A 27,004-nucleotide genomic window follows, 5' to 3' on the forward strand; every position below is an offset into this window, starting at 1 on the left:
GCTCGTTCGACCGGCTACTCAAGAAAGATCTGACCATTAACTTCTTTTTTTTATTATTGCTTAAATGGGTGAACGAGCTCACAGCCCACCTGGTGTTAAGCGGTTACCGGAGCCCATGGACATCTACAACGTAAATGCCGCCACCCACCTTGAGATATCAGTTCTAAGGTCTCAGCATAGTATACGTATACAATAACTTCTAAACACATATGCTAGCATTCGCGGACATTTTGCAATATACCCTATTTTAAAGCAACACACTTTATACAATTTTTTTATTTATGACTATAGAAATGTATTTGACATTTTTTATACCGGATTAAGATAGCTAATTATATCGAATTCGTAACAAATTAATTAGCCAAAAAAAAACTCATGAAAAAACATCACGAATACATATTATCATATTTTATAAGTAACGGAATTCTTCCTCCCCTAAAACTCGAAATATGACAATGACGAAGTTTCCTCGACGAAAATATTTCAACACGATATTCCTTAGGAGTTATTACGCAAATCTCTTGACTTAACACACGCAGAGGGCGCCGGAGAGCACGCTTCATTATCCCAGTTCAATTTTACGCATCGGTGGCCGCGTGTCTACGCGATGACGCCTCTCACTTATTCGCTGTTTAAATTCTCGCTTTGGATCCCGATGAAATAGACGAAGAGACACGTGAACAGATACCTGATTACCGGTCATTATTATTAATAATAACATCTTTCTGTAAACAACACAAATGCTGTGAAATAAACTGCCCGAAGTTTGTCAGCGTTGTCAGTATTGTTTAATATTCTTTACTGGTGATAGGACGTCTTGTGAGTCCGCACGGGTAGGTACCACCGCCGAAGGGTTGGACAACCGCTCTACTGTACTGAGACCTTAGAACTTATATCCCAAGGTGGGTGACGGCATTTACGTTGTAGTTGTCTATAAAAGTAATAAATGTGAAATTGAATAGTAAAAGCGATTTAAATTTTATAATATCAACAGTTAAAAAGTTTTTTTTTTCTTACTTAAGCTAATAGCCTTGAGATGCTATTTCAGCGTAACCTTAACTAGTAGGGGAGCTCACGGGGCTCAAACCGGAGAGTTGCTAACACTGGCTCTAGCAAGAGCAGTGCATCACACAATCTACCACCGGATCGGAAACGCGATCCACTGAGAAGATCCGGCGAGAAACTCAGTGGGCTTTGTCTATGGGTTAATTCGCTCGTCGAGCCTTCCTCGCAAGCGACGGGTTCGACGAGGACGGTGACCGGTGCTTTTAGTAAATAAATTAAGCAAACAAAGCTTTGTTCTGGCTTCCAGCTTCTGCAGCACACCAACTCTGTGACACCATATTTCTTGATCACTGTTAAATTCACTCGGTTGATCACTGTTAAATAACGGATTTTGGCTCGATCAAGACACACCAGCTTAGGTTAACTTAGTATACTTTTAAATTGTAATTCTTTTAATTAAATTTAGTTTAAATAAACGTTGGTTTTTTTTGCAACCTCCGGCTGTAGCAACCGTAATTACCTTCCAAACAAATCGATCATAAATAATTACCTTATAGCTACTGTTCCGTGCTTAGTTAATTAATGATTGGCAAATTCCATTACACAATTAGCTTGTGTCTGATTTAGCGACGCCCGATTGATTCAATTATTCAAAGGCAATGTGCGGAATACATGATTTCAGTAGATCATCTTTAATGCTATAGTTAGGTATGTCTTCAACTAACTTGAATAGTAAATAGAATATTAATTTTTGAATTAACATTAAAATGAATATTGAATCTGCTATAGTTATTATTTTTAGGCCAGTAAAAGCATACACAGTGACGATCAATTTGATGTTAAGCATTGGCATTGTCTATATCCATGAGAAACGGTAACTGTTCGCCATAAGGTAAGCCTGTAAGGTTTGTCTATTAACCCTTTGAGGTCCAGATTCCACAAGTATTGGACATACAGCTTAATCTTACATTAGTCTTCGTATCGCAAAGGTTTAAAGTAACAAATAATGAAACCTATAAGCTGTTTTAGCACTTATTGGACACTAACGGTAGCGACCCGCTCTCGCTTCGCTTCGGAAACATTAAATTTTATTATTGATAGGCGAGTCCCGCCATGTTGCGCGCGGTACGATAATAACTGCGGGTGACGCCGCGGGGCGAAGCTAGTCTAAAAAAAGTAGCCTAAGTTACTCCTTATATTATCAACTACCTATTAGTGAAAGTCTCATCAAAATCGGTCCTGCCGTTCCAGAGATTAGCCGGAACAAATAGACAGACAGACAGAGCGACAAAAATCGTAAAAAATGTTATTTTGGTATATGTACCGTATATATTATTCATATGCATGTAGTAAAAAGTGGTTATTTCAATATTACAAACAGACACTATAATTTTATTTATATCTATAGATGGTCAATAACTGACTTTATATTATTGCCTACTACAAAAATCCTTATACTGTAATCTGCCTAATTTAGAACAGAAACATACAAACACTTTCCAAGTAGGTTAATAATAAGTGGATTATCTCAGAGGCGAGGTCAACTGATGAATTAAAGTTAATCTCATCCTGTGTACTGTAAATAGTAGGATTACCGTGATTAATACAATGGCGTAATCAAATAACCAGTGTTTACACTAACTATATCAATCAATGGCCGCGAAATTTTAAAAATAGCTTAAATTAACTGCTAGTCCAATAGCCTCAAGCTTCAAAATCGAGCTGTAGAGCTTGGTCTACTATACCTCAGAAGATCGTATTTTTTTATTGTTAAGAAGGAGCTCACGGCTTACCTGGTATTAAGTGGTCACCGAAGCCCATAGACATCTGCAAAGTAAATGCCGTCACTCACCTTGAGACATGAGTTCTAAATCTCAAATTTTTAGTACAACGGCTGCTTCACCTTTCAAACCGCATTACTGCTTCAAGACAGATACAGACAGGGTGGTGGTATCAACCCGTGCGGGCTCACAAAACGCCCTACTACCAGTAATTACGCAAATCATAATTTTTAGCGGTTTTATTTTTACTAGTGTTCCCCCCGAAGTTTGAACATTATTATGATCCTATTTTTACATTTCTTTATTCATTGTTCTTTAATCAGAGATTTCACCAAGACTACATACACTATAGACATATAATATTAAAGACAAACAATATTAATTTACTCTCAATTTGACCACAGACTTTAAGCAACAAAGAATAGAGTATATATGAGTGCGCTGTGTCAAATACATGGTAGTGTATATAATGTTTTTATTCATTGATATAAAGTATTTTTATGAATAAATTTAAAAATATATTAGCATTCTGCACTCCTTCTCTATATTCTCTATAAGTGCGGGAAATTTCATGCTCCTCCGTCCGCGTAATTTTCGTAAAAAGGAGTACAAAGTTTTTGCTTCTCGTATTAATATATAGATTACATAATGTTACTCCTTCATCGTGGTAGTCAATCGTGAACATTTGTGAAGTACGTATTTCATTAAAATAATTAGTAACTGCGTGCGGGATTTGAGACTTGAACATCGGCACGGTCGCATCGCTCGATACTGCAATGCACTTGATCAGCTGAAGATGAAAAGGTCTGCTGTCCATGACATACATCTGTTAATTGTGTATTTCTATTTTATATCTTTAATACTCTAGTAAAACGTTAACATTTCAGTAGACAAAATAACACTAAAAACTGTTTATCCTCGCGGTATTCATTCTGTAATATACTCAAAAATACGTCTACTAACTTTATTCTGAAAAAAAAAAGATAAAAAAATACGCGCCAAATTCCAGGCTCGGAGCTGTCAAAACGCTTTTAAATTTCAATTAGTGCTTGGATTTGCGATGGCGGCGCGTTCACAGACGACTGCCTCCGAGTGCGGACGGACCGACGGACTAAATCCTGTGAGCTTAGCGAGTGACGGACTAGCGCGTTATCTGTCGCTGTGACAGTGTTATGAGAACTTTGATTTGTTGTTCAAGGAAATTCAGTGGTTACGAGAATTAAAAAACCTTATTGCGGCATAACTATAATAAAATGACGCCATCATTACGGTCAATGTTTCTTACATTTTAGACAAAAGTCAGCGGAACCAAGATGTATCTCCTAACATTATTGCTAAATTCAAACAAGCAAAATTTGAATATGAAGTCTAAAATGGATGAATAAAATGAAGACTAAAGAGAATGGCACAAATAATCCTGTAGGGTTAAAGTGTACTGCCATTATTTTTATCACAACATGCTACTGTCCTTATATGTAAATTTTATATTATAATCCAAAGATTCTAAGGCTCAACCACCACCACCAGCTTAGCTCCTCAAAAATAAAAAATACCAGATCAAATAGGATAAAGAACGAGACGTTAAATATCATCTAATACGCTAAGCAACTCAACTATTTCACCAGAACCATAATAATATTGCCTTAAAGGAGTAATATCATAAGTTGAGTCGGGTACACATCGCGGATGTAATTAATTCCGAACTAATTACACGAATCGTGATCCACTGAAGTGTGTTAAGCGTGCCTCGTTTACTGTTTGCAATTCTAATAGAAGTTTTCCTCAGTAATTATAACACATTTAAAGTAACACTTGCTTTCATTCATGCTTTGATGACGTTATTAAAAGGACTATTTCAGATTGTTATCAGGTTTATACTGTTGGCGCTTATTAAAGAAATGAATAGAACTGTTTATTTGTTTATACTTAAAAATAGATCTTTTCGCAGCTTCACCTCTCGGGTCAGATTAAGTCCGGTAAATTAAAATTATCCAGAAACAAAAACGTCATCAAAAATCGGTTTAGTTTTACATTTTGAAAACGATGACGTAATTTAACATTATAAATTATTTTCATATAAATTAGTGTTCTAAATTTTAGCTAATGCTGCGTTATCCAAATAAAATCTTTGATAATCTACCTGTTTCTAACCTTTACAATAATAATTAGGAACACAACGGAAACTAAATCTGTCGAGCCTTACCCAGGTAATGATCCGTTAGACATGTGCAAATTGATTTTTATTTTTATAGACGTATGTAATTTATTTATGTAGGTAATTATACAAAATTAACAATTCTAATACTGTTGTATTTAAATACTGTCATCAACTTTCAAAGCATCATTGACCTAAACAGTGACGTGTCGGTGTAATCCAATCGAGTCATACGATAAGGTTTGAGTTCAAATGCAATTAGTAAGATTTTTCTTAGGAAATACGTGCCGAACGACTCATTTACAATGTTCATGATAAAGATATTAATTAAGCAGGTTCCAGTGCTCTGCCTATTTCTATGGTGAATTAGTTATCAATTCGAATGGTACAATATCATACGTAATAAGGGTAATATTGAGAATTGCTATAGTGGCCATTAGCGTTGAGCTATTCATAGGGCCTGTAGTAACGTAGTAACCAGGCCGGCCTTCACATAATAGACATAAAAATGATGTGTGGGGTCGTAGGACAACGGATAGGAACGAAGTTCCTTATTATAAAAATATTAATTTTAATTTCTATTCGAAGTATAAAGAAAATAAAACTGTAGGTTTCGCAACAACCCACGGTCATTCGGTAAAGTCGTACGCTGTGTGCTATACTAATAAAAATCTTACGTTACGGACATTTTTTCCCGGTTAGGGTACCCCTCCGCATCGTCCCTTAAGGAACTTCGTTCCAAAAATTCTCGAATCGAATCGAATGAATTCTTCCCGCGAAAACTGCTCACTCCTTACAAATGCCTCACCAATTATTAAATACTGGTACAAGTTACCTATCAAACTATACAAATAGCGGCCACTCATGTTCCAACTTAAAGTCGACGGTGACTATACTCGTAAAACGCAAGCGGTGTCGAACTTTCAAACTAATAAGACATAAATGTGATTAAATTTTAATTCAAATTTCTATAGAAACTATAGTTTAAAGTTCAGTGGTAGTTTACGACCTGGTTAAAATGACAATTAAGATTCAAACTTGCGGCTTAAGTCACTTCGCGAATTACTTAAGCGATACTATACTTCGACTACTATAAGTTCACGTGTCGTGTGTAAGCTTATGTATACACACAATTGTGATGTCAGCGGCTCATACAATATCACTCAAGTTTATTGACGGATTCGTAAAAGAGTTAAGGTAACGCGGTCTATTTGTTATGAACTAAAGAGGCATCCAGCAGAGTTCTGAAGATCTCGCCGTAAAATTTTAAAGAAATAAATAATAGTTTAAAAATACTAAAAAAATATGGTTTTATAGAAAATCCAACTAAAAAATAGAAAATAAATTTGAAATAAAAATAGTGTAAGAAAAAATTATTTCATTGTAAAAAAAAGCGTGGGGTGCATGGTATCATGGTATGGTGCGACGTTTTGAAGGGGGTCAAAATCATGTTCAAAGATTCCGTTACATACTAAGATACATACGTCTGAAGCTAATAAAAGCGTGTCCCATTCTCTGTTTCAAGACGCCTTATAGCAGATTACTTCTTCAGAACAAAGCTAACTGACAAATTTGAATATTTTCAGAACGTACCTTTGCAAATCAAAATCTTTGGAAAGCCCATTTTCCAGACGTGTTAAGTTTCCTTGCAACACACGTTAAGGAAACTATTTGACAGTGTTCGTTCATGTAGCAGGAACGGGTTGTTGCATTGTTAGGCGGTTGAGTTTACATTAAGACAGGGCCGTATTAGTAATAGAATAAAGTAAGCATAAACTAATTAGTTTATTTCATATTCATCTTACTGTTTACACCAGAAAATTTTAAATCATTTGAGAATCCTCTAGTGCGGCTTCTCTAAAATTAACTTCAGATGCGGATTTGTTCTCCCATTATTTAAAAAAATAGCACTTACTAACTAAATTACGTTCATTAATTAGTCTTTTGAACTTAAAATGTCAACTGCGACACAAAGGAGCAATTAATTACGTTATGTTTTTTTTTATTATCAGCTAATAAAATTGTGTCCTACAAGAAATCTAGAAAAACTGTAATTTTTATAGCTTCATTGAATGGTAATTTTTTGTCATTTCTTGGATCACCAAGTTTAGAATAGATAAACGAATTTTTTTTTTAAAATTACTTGATCGTTTCTCAGTCGATAATATGATAACGAGTATTTTTTTTAATTTATCCTTTTTTGACGTTTAACGTTTTAAAAATATATCATGAGTTTTGAGTCAGTAAATGAATCAATTATGCCGACCAAGTTACAACTTTGTAAGCCTCTTAAGCGCACACAAGTTTCTTTAGTGAATCCTTAAATAAATTATTTCTCAACTCAAGTCCGTACATGCCTTTTACAGCCAAAATAAAGTTTCTATTACCGAATTAAGCTTTGCTTGTCCAAATTCGGTACTGTGTCCGAAATAGCAGGTTGGCTTGAGTTGTTGTTTGGTCACGGATCGTTTATTCCATATTTAGTGAGAGCTAACACGTCCGCCGGCGGTTGGGCGCCGCAAAATTTATAATGTTACAAAATTTTCACAAACGCTTTTGTATGTGGTGTGTGAAAATCGATAATTTACATGGAGGCGTCCTGTCCTTTATAGGCGGGCTTATCCATTTTAAATTACAAGAATAAAGTAATTTTAATAATAGACTTTGATCTCTTACTTTGGATTTCGGCTAATTTTGGTTAATTCATATATCTTCTGTGTCAACTAGTGTATGGTTTGTTTCTTTCCTTATTTTAATTTTTGTTTGTCTAATATCTAATTAGTTAATCTTAAGATTCATTGCATATGTATATATCGCATATATTACCAGTGTACTGTTGTTTTGGTCTCTTTCCACCACCTCTGACTTCGGGTCTGGTTTTCACATCGTGAATTTCGACCACCTTAAAACATAAGATTTTTACTGATGGTAGGACCTCTTGTGAATCCGCACGGGTAGGTACCACCGCCCTGCCTATTTCTGTCGTGAAACAGTAATGCGTTTCGGTTTGAAGGGTGGGACGCCCGTAGTAATTATACTGAGACCTTAGAACTTATATCTCAAGGTGGGCGGTGCATTTACGTTGTAGATATCTATGGGCTCAAGTAACTACTTAGCACCAGGTGGGCTATGAGCTTGTCCACCTATCTAAACAATAAAAAAGATGTGTCGTGGGACACCGGATAGGAACGAAGTTCCTTATTATAATAATATTAATTTTAAGTTCTATTCGAATATAAAGAATATAATTATTCGGATGTACATTTTTTATTACGATTTTTTTATTGATAAAAAAAAAAGTACTTTACAAAGTTATCAACCTTATTTTATTCACAATGATTTTTAAAAAATATATAATAAAAATATGTTATTTTTCGTACGCTATTTATTACAAAATTAAGTCGTACACTGTGTGCATTACTAATAAAAATCTTACGTTACGGACGTTTTTTCCCGGTTAGGGTACCCCTCCGCATCGTACCATAAAGAACTTCGTTCCAAAAAAAAAAGATAGAAGTTAACTGCTATATAGAACGAATCTTCTACTCCTTCGGGCGGGAATAGACGATGAGAAAATGGAAATAGATGTTTAGACACTATTTTGTTCCTTGTTACAGGTAAAAGTGATGCTGCGGGTTGGAGCGTCAGGAGATGGTCCTTTCACGAGCGGCAACCAGACCTTCGCCATGGACAAGCGGAAGAAACAAGTCAGCCTATGCGAAGCAACGTCGGCCGCTTCGGCTCCTGAAGACAGAAAAGTCGGAGTGACAGCTCCTAAGATGTTCGCCTTCGACGCTATTTTCTCGCAAGACGATCCACAGGTACCTTTTTTTTTATTGCCCTTGTAGGCAGACGAGCGCACGGCCCACCTGATGGTGAGTGGTTACCGTCACCCATGGATTTCAACAATGCCAGGGGCAGAGCTAAGCCGCTGCCTACCGCTTAATACTCTCCACAAGCCTCGTTTGAAGAAGGACATGTCATAGCGCTCGGGAAACACCGTGGCAGATAGCTCATTCTATAGCCGAATGGTACGTGGCAAAAAAGACCTCTGGAAACGCACTTAATGATGAGAAATTAATACTTTATCTGAGTAGATATTGTAAGGAAAAAGAAGTTAATCATTTTGTCTGACTCGGTGTTGCAATAGTTACCCTCAGTGTAGCGCTGGAGGTTGTGAGTTCGATTGCCACGTCAGGCAAACATCTCTTCATGAACAGGTTTATTTGCTCTTTGTCTCTGTGTTTATAATCTATCTATGTATATATTTAAACGTATACAGGTCAATCTCTGGTACCCATCAGAAAGGAAATCCTAATTTGGGACCGAATGACCGTGCGTGATTCGTTCCCAGTTATTATTATTCTTATTTAACACTTAATGGCCCATAAACCAGAATTTTCTGTGAGGATGCCAGAATCCTACAAAAACAAGACAAGAATAAATTTGCCACAGAGGATAGTTAGGTTTGATGTTACATTATGTAAGTTAAAAATTACGTTTGTAATTTATAAATACGAATTTGTAAAGTTGAAGTGTCTGTTTGTAATGTAAAAATGTAATATTTTGCTCATATACACCATTTTCTGCTGCAAAAAACTAGTATTTTGATATGATATGATATGAATGGCATTTATAACAACAACAAAAACATTTGTTAATCTCAGTTTTTTTGTCGCTTTTTTTTTTACTGGGCGTTAACAGATAATTTGCTAATGCTATGAATATGAAGAGAAACTTAAGTTACTTTTATTTTATAAAGACAAAAAAGTTCCGCGCATGAAAAAATAAAAAAAAAATTTGGTCGAGTGAAACTAGTCGTAATGAAAATTTAAATTTATTCCGTTATCCAGCACGGTAGCCTGTCTTCATTTTCGGGAACTCCAACAGACCTTGTTTATGATATCTTTATACAACATCTCCAATACACTGCAGACCTGCATTCACGCTGCATAATGCATACGTAAGGCACATTGTACAATACAATACCGCATAACATTAATGTTGTGGGTTCGGCTGCCAAATGGCTGGAGCTTTACTGAGCTGCTTAATGTGCAACTATCTAGTTCATATACAGTATCTAACGCGGCTCAAGATTAAGGAGATATCTAAACAGGAACAGTCACGTTCAAGAAATGCCGTAATGCATTTCAAGCAATACATTCGTTCGCCTCGTTGGGGTCCATCATCTGTATTGAAGATATTTGTATTCGGATCTAGTGTCGTTCTCATCTTCTATTATATCCGGTTCAAGCAGGAGAATATACTGACTTGGTAAATTTGAAATGCTTGAAATGAAACAATATTTTAATTTTTTAAAGCAATCACAAGATGTAGACCTCACTGTGTATAAAGTATTCTAACAATAGGAATTTGTGTAGTATAGATACATAAATATGTAATCAGCCTCTACATACAGTAGAAATTGAAGAAGAAACCCTAAATTATGCCGTATGAATGTTTTTCACATCACTAACATTCTAATTAGTTCGAATTCAAAATATTTTTCTTCATAATTTAAATAAAAATAAACATTACATTTTAAGACACTTTAAGAATTTTAAATTGTATGCACTGCTAAAAAATAATATTTGGATTCGTGTCTAATATTGTTGGGTCTCCTCCTCCTTGCGTCGGTTTCCTCATTACTGAGGGTCGTGGTCATGGCCTTGAAACAGATTGTTTTTTATAGTGCACCGCCATCTGTTCCTATCTGCAGCTGAGTGCATCGTGCACTGTGGTATCCAGGGCTGCACGAATCTGGTCCGTCCAACGGGTCGGGTTCCTGCCTCTTGGTCGCTTGCCCTCGACTTTTCCAGTGACCATCAATTTCTCTAAGTTGTCACTGTCTTTCCTTGCGATGTGGCCAAAGTATTCAAGAATTGTTGAGTATAATTGGCGAAATGCCCGAAAACTTTCTGTTAACCAAAACTTTGGAACCTCATAGGCGTACTTGAATATAAATAATCTCTTGTACAATAAATACTGTAACGTCATGTTTGTTGCTTAACGCTGCATAGAGTCGTCCCAGAGGCGTCCTTCGGTAAATACAAGGGAATGCTCGGCTACTATTACATAAAACTTTCCTATTTAATAGTAGGTCTATATGAGAGGCGAATAGCGATTTTTTTATTACATACAATTTGAATTCTTCTTCTTCTTTTTCTCCACCTTATCCCACTAGGTGGGGTCGGCACAGCTAATTTTTCTCTTCCATTCTCTTCTATCAGCCGTCATCTCAACACTCACTCCTCTCTCTCTCATATCCCCATTCACACACTCCATCAACGTCTTCTTCGGTCGACCTATTCCCCCTCTATCTTGCACTACCATTTCCATACATCTCCTAGTCACATGCATCTTCTCTCTACGCATCTCATGTCCATACCACGCTAAGCGTTTGAATTCCTGGGTGATGCCGGAAATCGAACGAAATGGAAGATGATTTTACAAAGAGCCACGAAGGCCTTTCAAGAACGCGATTTTCAGCATTCGGCAGATTTGTGCAACAATATCGACTTACTTTCCGCTGTGGGTGGTAGGACGGTCAATAATACGCAATAATTGAGATATCGACTGATTTTTCGGACATGATTAATTTCTTTTTTTAAAGCCTTACGTAGATTTTGTACATTTTTCATAATTACCCTTTATTTGTAGAAATATAAAAAAATGTGAGCCGTCACGGAACGCCTGGCAGATGTGAAACATCGACATTATTTTGTAAAAGTAATATGCAGAAAAGAACAGATTGTGATAGGAATTAAATGTCATAATGATAAAATAAAATATTACGAAAAAATAATTTGTTTTCAAGTAAAACACAGGTTATGTGTACTGTAGTAAACAACACTGTATACACTACGGAGTATACACTATAGATATCCGAGCTCAGTGTAGCGAGAGAGATGGCTAACGCCGGATCGAGTGGGAGAGAATCGCACAGTCGATTGCGCATGGCGACGCGTCGCCACGGCATGCGTCGCCACGGCAGAAATCGGTTTTACGTGCGGCTATAGATGTTTCACATCAATAGTCAAACTATTCCTCCGTTGTTGATCCCATCATTTCTAAGGCATCATTTACTTCAGCCATCCAATGTTTGTCTTCTTTGGAACTAATCGACTTATTATTAAATCGCTTCAGCTTTTAGCTTGTATGAAACTAGAACAACGGCTGTCGCACTTTTCCGCTGGCGTAGTTTCATGCGCCGAAACGTCTCAACGCGGCGAGTATTCATGTTTAAATTGTTAAAATGCCTCTCTCTGTCTGTGCAACGTCGTTCATTTTACTTTAAATTTTACACATTTTTGAACAAGAGATCGTTCGGCGGTGCAGTTTTTCGAAATATTCCAACGAATATTACGTGGAAATTCCAGTTTAGCGTTACGTTTATGAGGTTCATGTATGCAATGTTTGTGATTCGCAGAATGTCTCATCTATCTATCTATCTATATATATAAAAATGAATTGCTGTTCGTTAGTCTCGCTAAAACTCGAGAACGGCTGGACCGATTTGGCTAATTTTGGTCTTGAATTGTGGAAGTCCAGAGAAGGCTTAAAAGGTAGATAAATATGAAAATGCTCGGAATTAAATAAAACAAACAATTTTGTTTTTCCTTTGATGTGTCCCCCTTCCGGGCGGATTCCTTTTGTTTGTTTTAAATTTATTTTATACAAAAATTTAGGTATTTTATTTATCGATTGAGGCACTACAAAATCTGCCGGGTCAGCTAGTTTTAAATAATAATATGATAAACTGGAAAACAAAACCTTTCTTTGTAAATTAACGCCACGTTGCCATGCGCTTGATCTTTAATATTTTATAATATTATATATTAGCTCAATTTTGGAAATGTGATGGAGGTTTTTAGTCGTCAAAAACAGTTCATTGCTAGCAGTGAACTATTCACATGTTTAATCGCTTCATTTAACCAATTTTTCTATTAACCGTATAAGTACTAATGGTAGATTACTTGTATGTCAAAATTAATACCATTTTCAAAAGTCGATTGAAAAATCGTGAAATCCTCAACATAATAATATGATTTAAAAAAAATTATTAAAGATTAAAACAGTAATTATTCTAGCCTAAAAAACAGAGCTGCTACGGGCCGTAAAGAATTTAATTATCCCAAAAAATATTCTATACGTCTTAAAGAAAATGACTAATTTTTCGCGTAAATTACTCATAGGTAACAAAAACATTCAACTCTATTAATAGCCTATCTCTAATTTAGCTAATCTGTGCCAAAATCGAAGTACTCCAGCGCCATCTAACCATAATTTACATTTCGCAAAGCATAATTTACAATAGGCCGTATTGTAGTGAGCATCACACAATCCCATTAATACAGTGTAATCCGCTTTATCTAGTGCCACGAAGCATTAATGTGCTGCAGCGCAATTTGAGCATATTCTCAACGTACTTTGACTTTGTTCTATGTTTCATGGTATTAAGGATTAAGGCCTGATGCATATTGTACATCTTTGCCTTTCTAAGACCATTCCAATTTTTCAAATCACATTCTTGATTTCTGCATTGAATCTCAGTCTGCTGTTGACTCGGAATAATCAAATGCTACACTAATCATAGTTTATTATATTGTAATTTTTTATGGCCCATGTATTGAAAAGTAGTAGTAGTAGTAGACGAAGACAAAAAGATCTGGCGATTCTTAGTATGAGCCCGCAATGGAATCAAACAGAACTCGCAGTTAAGATCAATTCCCCCCTGCGCTCCCTCGAGGTCATTGATTCCGAGCATCAATTTAAATATATTACAATGAGAGCAATAAAATATCAGTAATATATTTATATGTACTAGAGGTCCCGCAGTAGTCGAAATTCGACTATAATTAATTAGAATTATAAGTTTGTACACTATTATGATTGTATTTGATACTTCTATAATCACAAATTTCGCCAAGACTACACTAAAAAAATATAAACAAAGACAAACAATATTTAATCTATTCTCAATTTGACAACAGACGTCAAGAACAAAAGTTTGACGATAAATAGTATGCATGCGTGTGTGCGTCAAATACATGGTATGTAGTGTGTGTAATGTTTTCTTTATTGATTTAATGTATCTTTTATGCATTATTTTAAAAAAATATTAGCATTGTGCACTTCTTCTCTATATTATCTATAAGTGTGGAAAATTTCATACTCCTCCGTCCGCGCAATTTTCGTAAAAAGGGATACAAAGTTTTTGCTTCACGTATTAATATATAGATTTTTCAATGTAGTCGTGACAATTATTATGGCGTACATTACAATTTTTGTTTACGATATTATTGCAGCCACTGCACCCTTTAAAATAAACACATTTATTTGTTATTTTGTAGAATATTTTAACTATTAGTAATTTTTCATTGTCTATTATAATATTATGATTTTCTGACATTTACCGAAATCAAACAGACGATTTTTATATCATGACATTCGTTATAATTTCAATCGTATCGAATTCCTTTTTTGGAACGAAGTTCCTTAAGGGACGATGCGGACGGGTACCCTAACCTGGAAAACGTCCGTAACGTAAGATTTTTATTAGTAATGCACACAGTGTAAGACTTAACTTTGTAATAACGTACAAAAATTTTTTTTATATTTTTTATAAATCATTGTGAATAAAATAAAGTTGATAACTTTGTAAAGTAGTTTTTTTATCAATAAAAAATCATAATGCAAAATGTATACCCGAATAATTATTTTCTTTATACCTCGAATAGAACTTAAAATTAATATTGTTATAATAAGGAACTTCGTTCCTATCCGGTGTCCCACGACACCACACATCTTTTTTTTTTGAATAAATTTCCTAATAATTATTTAGGTAATATATGTATGAACCGTTTATAGTATTATACGGTTTTAGTTCAACTATAGGAATATCCGTATAATAATTTACCGTCCGGTCACCACGGACCGGGGTATTAAAGAGGCATTAGCCGCGTCAACCTGCGAGCACAGACAGACAACGTTATTACTATCTAATCTTGTGATGTCAAACTAGATTTGGTCTACGTCAGAGCTATTTATATTAAAACCCTGAAGCGATTTTTAATTATTAGTATGACACTGAATTTATACACAAGATGCAATATGAAGAAATTAATACCCGATCCTGTAGACCGAATGGTAAACAGTCGACGTCGCCCAAAACACGACATCATTACGGAACCTCCCGATCCATTAACGGTGCTTTTAGGTACCACAAGCACCGGTCACCGTCCTCGTCGAACCCGTCGCTTGCGACGAAGGGCTCGACGAGCGAATTAACCCATAGACACAGCCCACTGAGTTTCTCGCCGGATCTTCTCAGTGGGTCGCGTTTCCGATCCGGTGGTAGATTCTGCGAAGCACTGCTCTTGCTAGGGTCAGTGTTAGCATCACTCTGGTTTGAGCCCCGTGAGCTCACCTACCACTTAAGGTTACGCTGAGATAGCCTCTCAAGGCTATCAGCTTAGGCAAAAAAAGAAATTCGAAGTTGTAATTGTGTATGAATGAAATAATTCGCTTATTCCATTATTTGCTAGAACTATACTTATGTGAAAAAATCAGACCTCAAACGCTTGACAGCTTAATCTCTTAATTTTCTACAATCGCCTAATTTTCACGGTTTAAAAATAGAAAAAATCAAAAAAAAACCTACCTGAGCTGATGATAGCGTAGAGAGGCCATGTCAGCGTAAGCTAACAAGTAGGTGAGCTCTCGGGGCTCGAACCTGATGACGTTGCTAACACTAACCCTAGCAAGAGCAATTACCTCACAGAATCTACTACCGGATTTGAAACATGTCCCACTGAGAAGATCCGGCGAGAAACTCACTGGGCAGTGTCTTAGTGTTAAGCTACTTCCCGAGCCCTTCATCGCAAGCGACGGGATCGACAAGAACGATGACCGGTGCTTGAGATACCTAAAAGAACCGTTAGTGGATCGGGAGGATCCGAAATGACGTGTTTTGGGCGACGTTGACTGTTTACCACTCGGTCTACAGGATCGGGAATGTAGTTTCCGGCGAACACAATAAGAGGGTTCTCGTATCGTGCCGCTTTCGCGAAATGGCGTACTGATGCCGACTGTAAATACTTACTGCTTATCCACGTTTCTTACGTACCACAGTGCTCCGACGGCTATCCTGCAAATTATTAGTGTTAAGGGTTAAACGGTTTTTGTATTTTTAATACATAGTTGCTATGTTCTTCCCCTGGCATTTATTACATATTATATCCATGTGGAACAAAATAATTCAAAATCATCAAAAACGTAATCAAGCAATTAAGCTACTACTCTCTACACTGAAATTCGCTAAAGAAGTATTTTAAAAAAAACTCAAAATCGATTGAACTCCAAACTCTTTGAAAGCACTAAGGTAACCATAATTCCGTGAATAATTTACCTGAATCCTGGCACTTAGCCGTGTTTACTGTACAAAGGCGCTCGGCGTGTTTTCTTTCCTACCCTCGCAGATAATTAAAAGGACTTAAGTTGTAGAGCCCAGATTAGACTGCGGCAAGGGAAAACATGAGTTTGTTGCTTTTGTGGATTTTCTCAGGAAAACTGACTAGGTAATTTTGAATCGACGTTAATTTTTGAAGGGAGTAATTTTAGAATCAGTAGTTCGATTAAGTTTAAAAAAAAGTAAAATGTATAATAATAGCATCGTTCAAAGAAATTGTTACTTTTTTATAGCTCCATAGAGCTAAGGGTTATTTTCAAATAAATTTAAATTGATGGCATGCGAAGATTTTGAATAAATAGGGGGCTGTTTAACACACTAATCAAAAACATACTTAAAACTTCAAAACTTACTGCTAATATGGTCTAATTTTCTATTAAAAAAAAAGTGCGAAGTTTTTTTATGTCTACAGTTCGCGGCAATCGAAGAAAAGAATGATAGAAATGTACTTCTAATCGCCAAAAAATAGATGAGTAGTCTCGTAGAAGTAGGTACTAACGCTAAGTATCTCGTAATCTCTCGTATCTCTCATCTTTAAGTATGACGTTTTCCCGTCATACTTAAAGATCTCTTTACTTAAAGATCATCTTGAGCCGAAACGCAAAATATTACTTAAAATGTTGCCGAAAATTGTGGTCACATTATTTAGGGATACGCAGTTTATGGAGTGCGGAAATACTGAAATAATTGTTTTCGAGGAAAATTTTAATGATGCCCCGTTCGAACTCTAATTGAAAACGTTTAGATCCGGAGCAATAATGGAATCCCGATTGTTGAGATTTGTTCATTTATTTATAAATTCATCTTATCATTTATTTTCTGACAATATTATTATCGGTATCAATGGTTAAAGGAATAAGGTCTAATTTATTGAAATTCGAATATTAAAAGCCGCAAATGGTTCTAATGATCACTGTGATTATTTTTGAAGTGAAACTTCTTTAGAATCGTTGTGATTTCAAACTCGATGAAACGAAATGAAACGAAACGAAAAAATAAGTTTGCGGCGATTGGCTTGCCGAAGCGGCTTCGAGCGGCGCTGACAAATCACGAAGCGCTCCACACGGTCTCGCGTCCCCAACTAGTTCAGTGTGTTTTTGACGTCCGTGCACGCTGTCGTGGCTCTCGGAGCGCCCTGAGATACTTTTATTTCTATTTAGCTTGTTATCAACAGATGTCGCTGCACGTAAATTCAACAATTCCTGAATCACGGTGACGAGATGTTACACAGCTGACAGACGTTCTCGTATTTCTCTTGCTAAATCTTACTTACCTGGCGTAGGGATACCGTGATCATGCAGGCGGTTCCCCCAGGCTGCTCCATTGTACTGCGGAGTGGTTGACCCTTGCGATTATCTTTATTTTTTAAAAGTTTCACTTCTACCCTGTGTGACTTGGACACACACACATTTTTTTATTAAGATAATAATATAACAGCATTTATGACTGTAATAGGTTAATATTATCAACCAAAACAAAACACAACCAAAAATTGCCTATATCGTCTATTGAATCTGTAGTTCAGCTATTTTCTCAGATTTAGGCTTGACCTAGTGTTGATCGTATAAATAATTGGCACTATCCATATTTTCCAATTCTATTAATTGCAACCCTGATATTTTTACCGGTTGTAAGCGATATCTTAGGCATCACGGATAAGAAGCATCGCTTTACCTACGCGGGTCTGAAGCAGTGATGCATTTCAGATTGAAGAGTGGGACAACCATGATACGATTGAAATTATGACTACAAATATCAAGAACCCCGAAGGCATTTTTACTGGTGGTCTGGCGTCTTGTGAACTCGCCCAAGTAAGCACCGCACACGGCCCGTTTCTGCCGTAAAGCAGTAATGCGTTTCGGTTTGAAGGGGGGAGGGGGTCGTTGTAGCATAAAACCGAGATTTAAAACTCATTAACTTTCATTGGCTCCGATAACCAGTTTACCGTGAGCTTGTCCAACGATAGAACAAGAAAAAAGGCATTAACATTTCGTTCAAATTTGGTTTCAGTAACCTCAGACCGAAGTACAAAAACTTTATTTTTTTTATGGCCCTTGTAGGCAGACGAGCATACGGTCCACCTGATGGTGAGTGGTTAGCGTCGCCCATAGACTTCAGCAATGCCAGGGGCAGAGCCAAACCGTTGCCTACCGAAAATAATTCCCTCTATCTGATTGATACAATAGTGCAACCTATATGATACGATTTGTTTTTAATTTCCACCTTCTTTTATGACAGACGGAGATATGCTCGAGCGCCCTGACGGACGTGATTCACGCAGTCATCAACGGCACCGACGGATGCCTCTTTTGTTTCGGACACGCGGGGCTTGGTAAGTTACAACCTTAAATATATTCCCTTAGGTATCATTATTTTTTGTACCAGACCAGCGCTGGCCCTTGATATTAAAAGGGATATCGAAGGTTCACCCTGATGCGTCCAAACGAAGACTCTAAGGCATTGGAATAAGATAATCCCATTCACAAAACGATACGCAACGGTACATGTGAGTGTAATAGTTCAGTGAACTAGCGAACTCTGAACCTATTTATTTTCTTTAAAAAATCTCTACAAAGCTAATCTTAATAATATGGTAATTTGCTGCCTTTTCTATAGCTGAATTTGGACAGACTGGTTAATGACCCACCTTCCGTTCAATAGTTTTCGAAGCCAATACTCATTAAACGGAGAAAGTCACCTTCTTACATGAGGTTTAAGCCTCGCTTGCATGGCTCGTGGCTGCCCAATCATTCAAGGATAAATTAGCCATCCCGTATGCCTTGGGCTCCGCCACATAAGCGACCCTTACAGCAAGCTTTGACCTCAGACTTACAAACTAGTTATATGCGCCCATAGATCCATCGGGTTTTGCTATAACTATGTAAAATTTATGGCTAATTTGTCTTGAAACTACTACAAAGCCATTCATCATAATACGTTCAGGAGTTTTTGCGTAACAAACTTCCAGAGTAACAGTAGTAGTATTGTAGTAGCGCGATAGTGAGAATAGTAATCAGGTAGCAAGCTCAATGTTAATAACCTACAATCGATTAAATAACACAAATTTATGGATTTGTTCATCTAATTTAATTACTAGATGATGACTGAGCTTTGCTCGTTTTTTTTTTTTTGATACCGCCAACTTGCTGTATCTTTAAAGCGGATAGTATAGTATTATTATTCGCCAATAGATGTCGGGACGAGTTGATTATTGAAAACACAAATAAAACAACATTTTCTGAAAATAAATCGTAGATAGATCGATTTATCACCCCCGAAATCCCCTGTATACTAAATTTTATGAAAATCGTTGGAGCCGTTTCCGAGATTCAGATTATATATATATATGTCTATTAATATACAAGAATTACTCGTTTAAAGGTATAAGATATTATTTTTATTTGTAGACCGCATTTCCTTGAAAAACCGATACCTGTCTCATAATTTGAGCCCCAGTATCACTCGATACGTCTTCATCATTACTCATCTGAATACGAGTGGCTTCAACCTTGAAAATAATGTTCAAATCTTGAGCGTGTTCGAAGCTGCACTGTTCTAGCCACCAAATTGAAACGTTAAAATACGCTGTTTCTTTGATAAATATTTATCTTATTTCTGTTTGAGTATTCAAACATTCTGTAAAAGTTTTTGGCAGACACCATACACACTTATTTACAGAGAACGCGCGATTACTTTCAAGAAATCAGTCAATTTATTCAACGATAGTCTTTTTTTTATTGCTTAGATGGTTGGACGAGCTCACAGCCCACCTGGTGTTAAGTGGTTACTGGAGCCCATAGACATCTACAACGTAAATGCGCCACCCACCTTGAGATATAAGTTCTAAGGTCTCAGTATAGTTACAACGGCTGCCCTACTCTTCAAACCGAAACGCATTACTGCTTCACGGCAGAAATAGACAGGGCGGTGGTACCTACCCGCGAAGACTCACAAGAGGTCCTACCACCAGTAATTAAGCAAATTATAATTTTGCGGGTTTGATTTTTATTACACGATGTTATTCCTTCACCGTGGAGGTCAATCGTGAGAGCATTTGTTGATTACGTATTTCATTAGAAAAATTGGTACCCACCTGGGATTTGAACACCGGTGCATCGCTCAACACGAATGCACCGGACGTCTTATCCTTTAGGCCACGACGACTTCAAATTATTATTGGGTATTAAATACTAATTAGTTTTTAGTTTAAAGTTAGAAAGAACGTTTAAAATAAGAAGCACTGTTGATTAAAACCACGGTTAATTTAGTTGTGAGAGCCCCGGGAAGCTCGAGTCGACTTATAGACCAACGCAGGTTACTAGGGCTATCGATAACTAGACTTAAATCTGAATTATTGATTTTATTAAAACTTATATGCGACTTATACTGGGAACGCGAGGAGTGAAGTTGTGCGATTTGTTTTATTTTGTCTATTTAGTGTTTCTTCAGGTTTGAATGTGTAATAACGGTGGTTTAATAACTGTTTAGTATCTGTGAAAGTGCACAAATGTGGCAAAATGAAACAAAGCCACTGAACGTAACTTCTCGGGATCTTCCAAAAAGTTCATTGAAAAAGTCTCAGTAAATGACCACCATTTTACTGAGATTACACTTTATCCCATATCATCTCATCTCATTTCGTTTTCATTTCACTTCATGCCATGTTTCATAATAATCAACTTCATTTCATTTCATAATATCATTTTCATATAAAAAAGTTAGGTATCATTAAAATTAAAATAAGACGACCTAAAGGTATTAGTTACCAGGTCATAAAATCCCTTAAAAAAAATTATATGTCGGCCGATCATTGACAAATCTCCGCTCACAGATTGAGATAAGTCATTAAAAAAGAAGTTCGAAGAAACTTCTTTCATAATTAAAACTATTCATTGTATTATTAATTTTTTATTTTATTTTTTTATATTATTTTTTATAAATTTATATTAAATGGATATAACGATACTCCAGACAATGAAAGATTTAATTACGTTTTCTGTAATATAAATACGATAACAACATTCAAAGTCCTCAATTTCTCTATTTAAATTAATATTTTAAACAATATTATTGTGTTGAGTAAGACTGAATTATTTCTCTCCATTGAATTTCTTAGAGAGGTCTGTGAACTTGTCTAAGAAAAATCTTTTTAAAACCAAAGAGGTTTCTTTTTCCATGCATATTATGATACATTTATAATTATTATTTTACAATTACTTTAAATTTGCAGTTACAGTTTCGAATATTTTAGGGTTTACGGACCGCCTAAACGTGTATACATAATATATACAATGAATATGAAAATACACGAGTCTGAACAAAAAAAGTAATTTTAATCAATTTATTTTCCGTTTATTATTTCTGTAAGGACTGCCAGACTTCAGGTTGTTAGTTCTCTCTGTGTGAAAACAAATTTTGCAAATGCCAAGTTTTTTTTTACGTTTTTAAACACCTTAGTCGTCCGCGAGTTCTAAAGCTAAAATTAAAAAAAAACTCACGGGAAACCGTAGCTTACACCATGTTTTCGTTATTTGTTTGACAACCCTACACTTCATTCAAACGATTATAACTATGAACTCAATAGGAAGTTTGATAAAATTTTCAGATTCTCACGTTCCGAGCTCTCGGTCCTTCGTTTCTAACTTTACCCATTAGTGTACTTAAAGCATTACTTATGCAAATCCACAGACGTAACTAATGCTTTAGAACTCTGTGTATATTTTTAAAATTAAATTAAACTAACAATTCTCTACGGTTTTTTTCTTCTTCAAATTAACATACTTGCGCTTTTTTTTTCAATTTCATTTTTGTTCCCATGTATTTATGTGTCTATGATCCTAAAAATACAAGATTGCCTATCATAAATATAATATTTTTTATTTTATAAACTAGCTGACCCGGCAGACTTCGTAGTGCCTCAATCGATAAATAAAAGACCTAAGCTTTTGTATAAAATAAACTTAAGACAAACAAAAGGAATCCGTTCGGAAAATTGTTATTTTTATTTAATTCCGAGCATTTTCATGTTTATCTACCTTTTGAACCTTCTCTGGACTCCCACAAATAATTCAAGACCAAAATTAGCCAAATCGGTCCAGCCGTTCTCGAGTTTTAGCGAGACTAACGAACAGCAATTCATTTTTATATATAGAGATTATGTTTAAAGTAGAACTTAATAAGAACGATAAAACTTTACAAAACCTTAACAGTTTAAAATAAAATGTTTGAACTGTGTTAAGTCTAGATTAGGCTCAAAGACCTGCATTACAAATCTCTAAGATTTCTCATTCTTAGGTGACGCCTTTAATCATGAGCTGAATCACGAGCTTGAGTTGAGAGATCTTGGGGTTTATGCTAATATTATTAATGTTACAGACATTTGAGCAATCAAGCAAATTGGGCTATTAATTCTTATTACAATTTCTAATTATTTAAAACTCTACGAAGATAGAATATTATCTTGCTAATGAACGTGTCTATTGTTTTTGTTATTTTGGAAAACAGTATAGTGTACCTACTAAATAACGAACGTTTCAAAAGTAATCACCTTGCAGTCTACTTCCTGATCCTTTATTATCTCGTTGAACGTAATTTAATTAAGATCAAGCCTGTATTAGCGTTGATCTCGGAATAATTAAAACGAGGTTAAAATTATTCTACCTCAATAACGTCGGGAGCAGTAAGGTCTTGGGGTTGAGAACCGGCTTATATGGATCAAGTCACGAACGTTGACGCTTTTGTCCATATTAAATTCGAAAGCGTGTTTTAAATTGTTTTGAGGAATAATTATGAGGGGACGGTAGAGAGAGAGAGAATACACTTTTTTGGCACCAAAACACAATTGATATTAAGAAAAACAGCCAAAAAGCAGATACATTTGTACAATAGGCCTAAGATCTATTCCAGACAACCGTTTAATTTACAGAAATTCTGGAAAATATAAAAATATAGCAGGTATATTTCGGTGTACTATAGACAATACATTATTATTCACAACCCCGAATGGCAGGCGGCTTGACGCGTTAGTCGATGATCTCGCCTTCGATATCGTCGCTCCGCTAACCCCGACTCACTACCCGCTAAATATCGCGCATCGCCCGGATATACTCGACATAGCGTTATTAAAAAACGTAACTCTGCGCTTACACTCGATCGAAGTAGTTTCAGAGTTAGATTCAGACCACCGTCCCGTCGTTATGAAGCTCGGTCGCGCTCCCGATTCCGTTCCCGTCACGAGGACTGTGGTGGATTGGCACACGCTGGGCATCAGCCTGGCTGAATCTGATCCACCATCGCTCCCGTTTAACCCGGACTCTATCCCGTCTCCTCAGGATACCGCTGAAGCCATAGACATCTTAACGTCACACATCACCTCGACATTAGATAGGTCATCGAAACAAGTTGTAGCGGAGGACTTCCTTCACCGCTTCAAATTGTCCGACGATATTAGGGAACTCCTTAGAGCTAAGAACGCCTCGATACGCGCCTACGACAGGTATCCTACCGCGGAAAATCGTATTCGAATGCGTGCCCTACAACGCGACGTAAAGTCTCGCATCGCCGAAGTCCGAGATGCCAGATGGTCTGATTTCTTAGAAGGACTCGCGCCCTCCCAAAGGTCTTACTACCGCTTAGCTCGTACTCTCAAATCGGATACGGTAGTAACTATGCCCCCCCTCGTAGGCCCCTCAGGCCGACTCGCGGCGTTCGATGATGACGAAAAAGCAGAGCTGCTGGCCGATACATTGCAAACCCAGTGCACGCCCAGCACTCAATCCGTGGACCCTGTTCATGTAGAATTAGTAGACAGTGAGGTAGAACGCAGAGCCTCCTTGCCACCATCGGATGCGTTACCACCCGTCACCCCGATGGAAGTTAAAGACTTGATCAAAGACCTACGTCCCCGCAAGGCTCCCGGTTCCGACTGTATATCTAACCGCGTTATTAAACTTCTACCCGTCCAACTCATCGTGATGTTGGCATCTATTTTCAATGCCGCTATGGCGAACTGTATCTTTCCCGCGGTGTGGAAAGAAGCGGACGTTATCGGCATACATAAACCCGGTAAACCAAAAAATCATCCGACGAGCTACCGCCCGATTAGCCTCCTCATGTCTCTAGGCAAACTGTATGAGCGTCTGCTCTACAAACGCCTCAGAGACTTCGTCTCATCCAAGGGCATTCTTATCGATGAACAATTCGGATTCCGTACAAATCACTCATGCGTTCAACAGGTGCACCGCCTCACGGAGCACATTCTTGTGGGGCTTAATCGACCAAAACCGTTATACACGGGAGCTCTCTTCTTCGACGTCGCAAAAGCGTTCGACAAAGTCTGGCACAATGGTTTGATTTTCAAACTATTCAACATGGGCGTGCCGGATAGTCTCGTGCTCATCATACGGGACTTCTTGTCGAACCGCTCTTTTCGATATCGAGTCGAGGGAACCCGCTCCTCCCCACGACCTCTCACAGCTGGAGTCCCGCAAGGCTCTGTCCTCTCACCCCTCCTATTTAGCTTATTCGTCAACGATATTCCCCGGTCGCCGCCGACCCATTTAGCTTTATTCGCCGACGACACGACTGTTTACTATTCTAGTAGAAATAAGTCCCTAATCGCGAAGAAGCTTCAGAGCGCAGCCCTAGCCCTAGGACAGTGGTTCCGAAAATGGCGCATAGACATCAACCCAGCGAAAAGTACTGCGGTGCTATTTCAGAGGGGAAGCTCCACACGGATTTCCTCCCGGATTAGGAGGAGGAATCTCACACCCCCGATTACTCTCTTTAGACAACCCATACCCTGGGCCAGGAAGGTCAAGTACCTGGGCGTTACCCTGGATGCATCGATGACATTCCGCCCGCATATAAAATCAGTCCGTGACCGTGCCGCGTTTATTCTCGGTAGACTCTACCCCATGATCTGTAAGCGGAGTAAAATGTCCCTTCGGAACAAGGTGACACTTTACAAAACTTGCATAAGGCCCGTCATGACTTACGCGAGTGTGGTGTTCGCTCACGCGGCCCGCACACACATAGACACCCTCCAATCCCTACAATCCCGCTTTTGCAGGTTAGCCGTCGGAGCTCCGTGGTTCGTGAGGAACGTTGACCTACACGACGACCTGGGCCTCGAATCAATTCGGAAATACATGAAGTCAGCGTCGGAACGATACTTCGATAAGGCTATGCGTCATGATAATCGCCTTATCGTTGCCGCCGCTGACTACTCCCCGAATCCTGATCATGCAGGAGCCAGTCACCGTCGACGCCCTAGACACGTCCTTACGGATCCATCAGATCCAATAACCTTTGCATTAGATGCCTTCAGCTCTAATACTAGGGGCAGGCTTAGGGACCCCGGTAACCGTACTCGTCGAACTCGACAAAGAGGTCGACGTGCAACCTAACCCATGCATCAGCCCGCTGAGTTTCTCGCCGGATCTTCTCAGCGGGTCGCGATTCCGATCCGGTAGTAGATTCATTCGCGAAACAATTGCTCTTGAGTTGTTAGGTCTCCTTCGGAGGCGCTCGGGCAGTTGTTAGCAAATCCCACCCCTCTTGGCTGAGCCTTTGCTCGCCCACCTGTCCTGGTGAAACTGGAAAGGCCTTCGGGCCACCAGTAAACTTTCAATCATAAAAAAAAAAAAAAAAAAAAAAAAAACATTATTATTATAGAAAATATATACATACAATACACAGATATATACCGTTTACATAAAATATGAAATATATAACTAATTGATTTATATACCAATATACATATTTACATACACATAATAAATCAACAGTATGAAAATGATAATGATACAAACAAACAACACTGAACAAACAGCAGATGAATAGTGTTCCTCCTCCATTATTTTAAAGCAATTTAAAGTTGCAGAACTTCTCACTGCATCTGGTAGGTAGACGGTAGCTTTTTTCTATTTTTCATTTAACTAGACTCCGAGGAGTATGAGTGTTCTTTTTTATGATTGAGGAATTACTGGTGGCCCGGAGGCCTTTCCAGTTTCACAAGAAAATGTGGGCGAGCAAGGGCTCAGCCAAGAGTGGTGGGATTTGCTAACAGCTACCCGAGCGCCTCCCAGGGAGACCTAACAACTCAAGAGCATCTGCTTTGCGAATGAATCTACAACCGGATGGAAACCGCGACTCGCTGAGAAAATCAGGCGAGAAACTCAACGGGCTGATGCTTAGGTTAGGGGTATGAGTGCTCTGATAGCTCGAGACAAGCTCATTATTTTATCATCATGTTGAATATCACTGGAGCAGAATTAATATACTTTACGTTTCAAGATATCTGCTTTGCCACGTGCTATTCGGGTTAAAAATTACTTAACACCAGGTGGGCTGTGAGCTCGTCCACCAATATAAGAAGAAAAAAAAATGTACCACCAGAGTATTTTCCGAGCACTATTGCTCATGTACTACATATACTACCTGTTCTTTTTTGAAGAGGATTTCAGGAATGCATTTGGGTTTCTCAGCTGTAGTCAGTGGCTGACTGACCATACGCTCAATAATTACTTAAAGCTAATTATGATTTGAAATACGGCACTAACAAATCTTCATTGTTTTCCCTTGCTAATGTCA

The 27,004-nt window shown here is 37.5% G+C and overlaps 1 protein-coding gene across 4 annotated transcripts in view; it reads left to right on the forward strand.

The window, feature by feature from the left end:
- LOC101744455 (kinesin-like protein CG14535) overlaps window positions 1-27,004 on the forward strand; it is a 434,238-nt gene that overhangs the window by 400,611 nt on the left and 6,623 nt on the right. For all 4 annotated transcript variants that reach the window (XM_012689123.4, XM_038014621.2, XM_062671579.1 and 1 more), the window contains 2 exons: window positions 8,559-8,762; window positions 18,650-18,743. In XM_012689123.4, coding sequence (XP_012544577.1) covers window positions 8,559-8,762; window positions 18,650-18,743 — 298 coding nt within the window. The remainder of the gene's footprint in view (window positions 1-8,558; window positions 8,763-18,649; window positions 18,744-27,004) is intronic.

Source organism: Bombyx mori, chromosome 12 (assembly GCF_030269925.1).
Source record: "Bombyx mori chromosome 12, ASM3026992v2".
NCBI classification, from domain to species: Eukaryota; Metazoa; Arthropoda; class Insecta; order Lepidoptera; family Bombycidae; genus Bombyx; species Bombyx mori.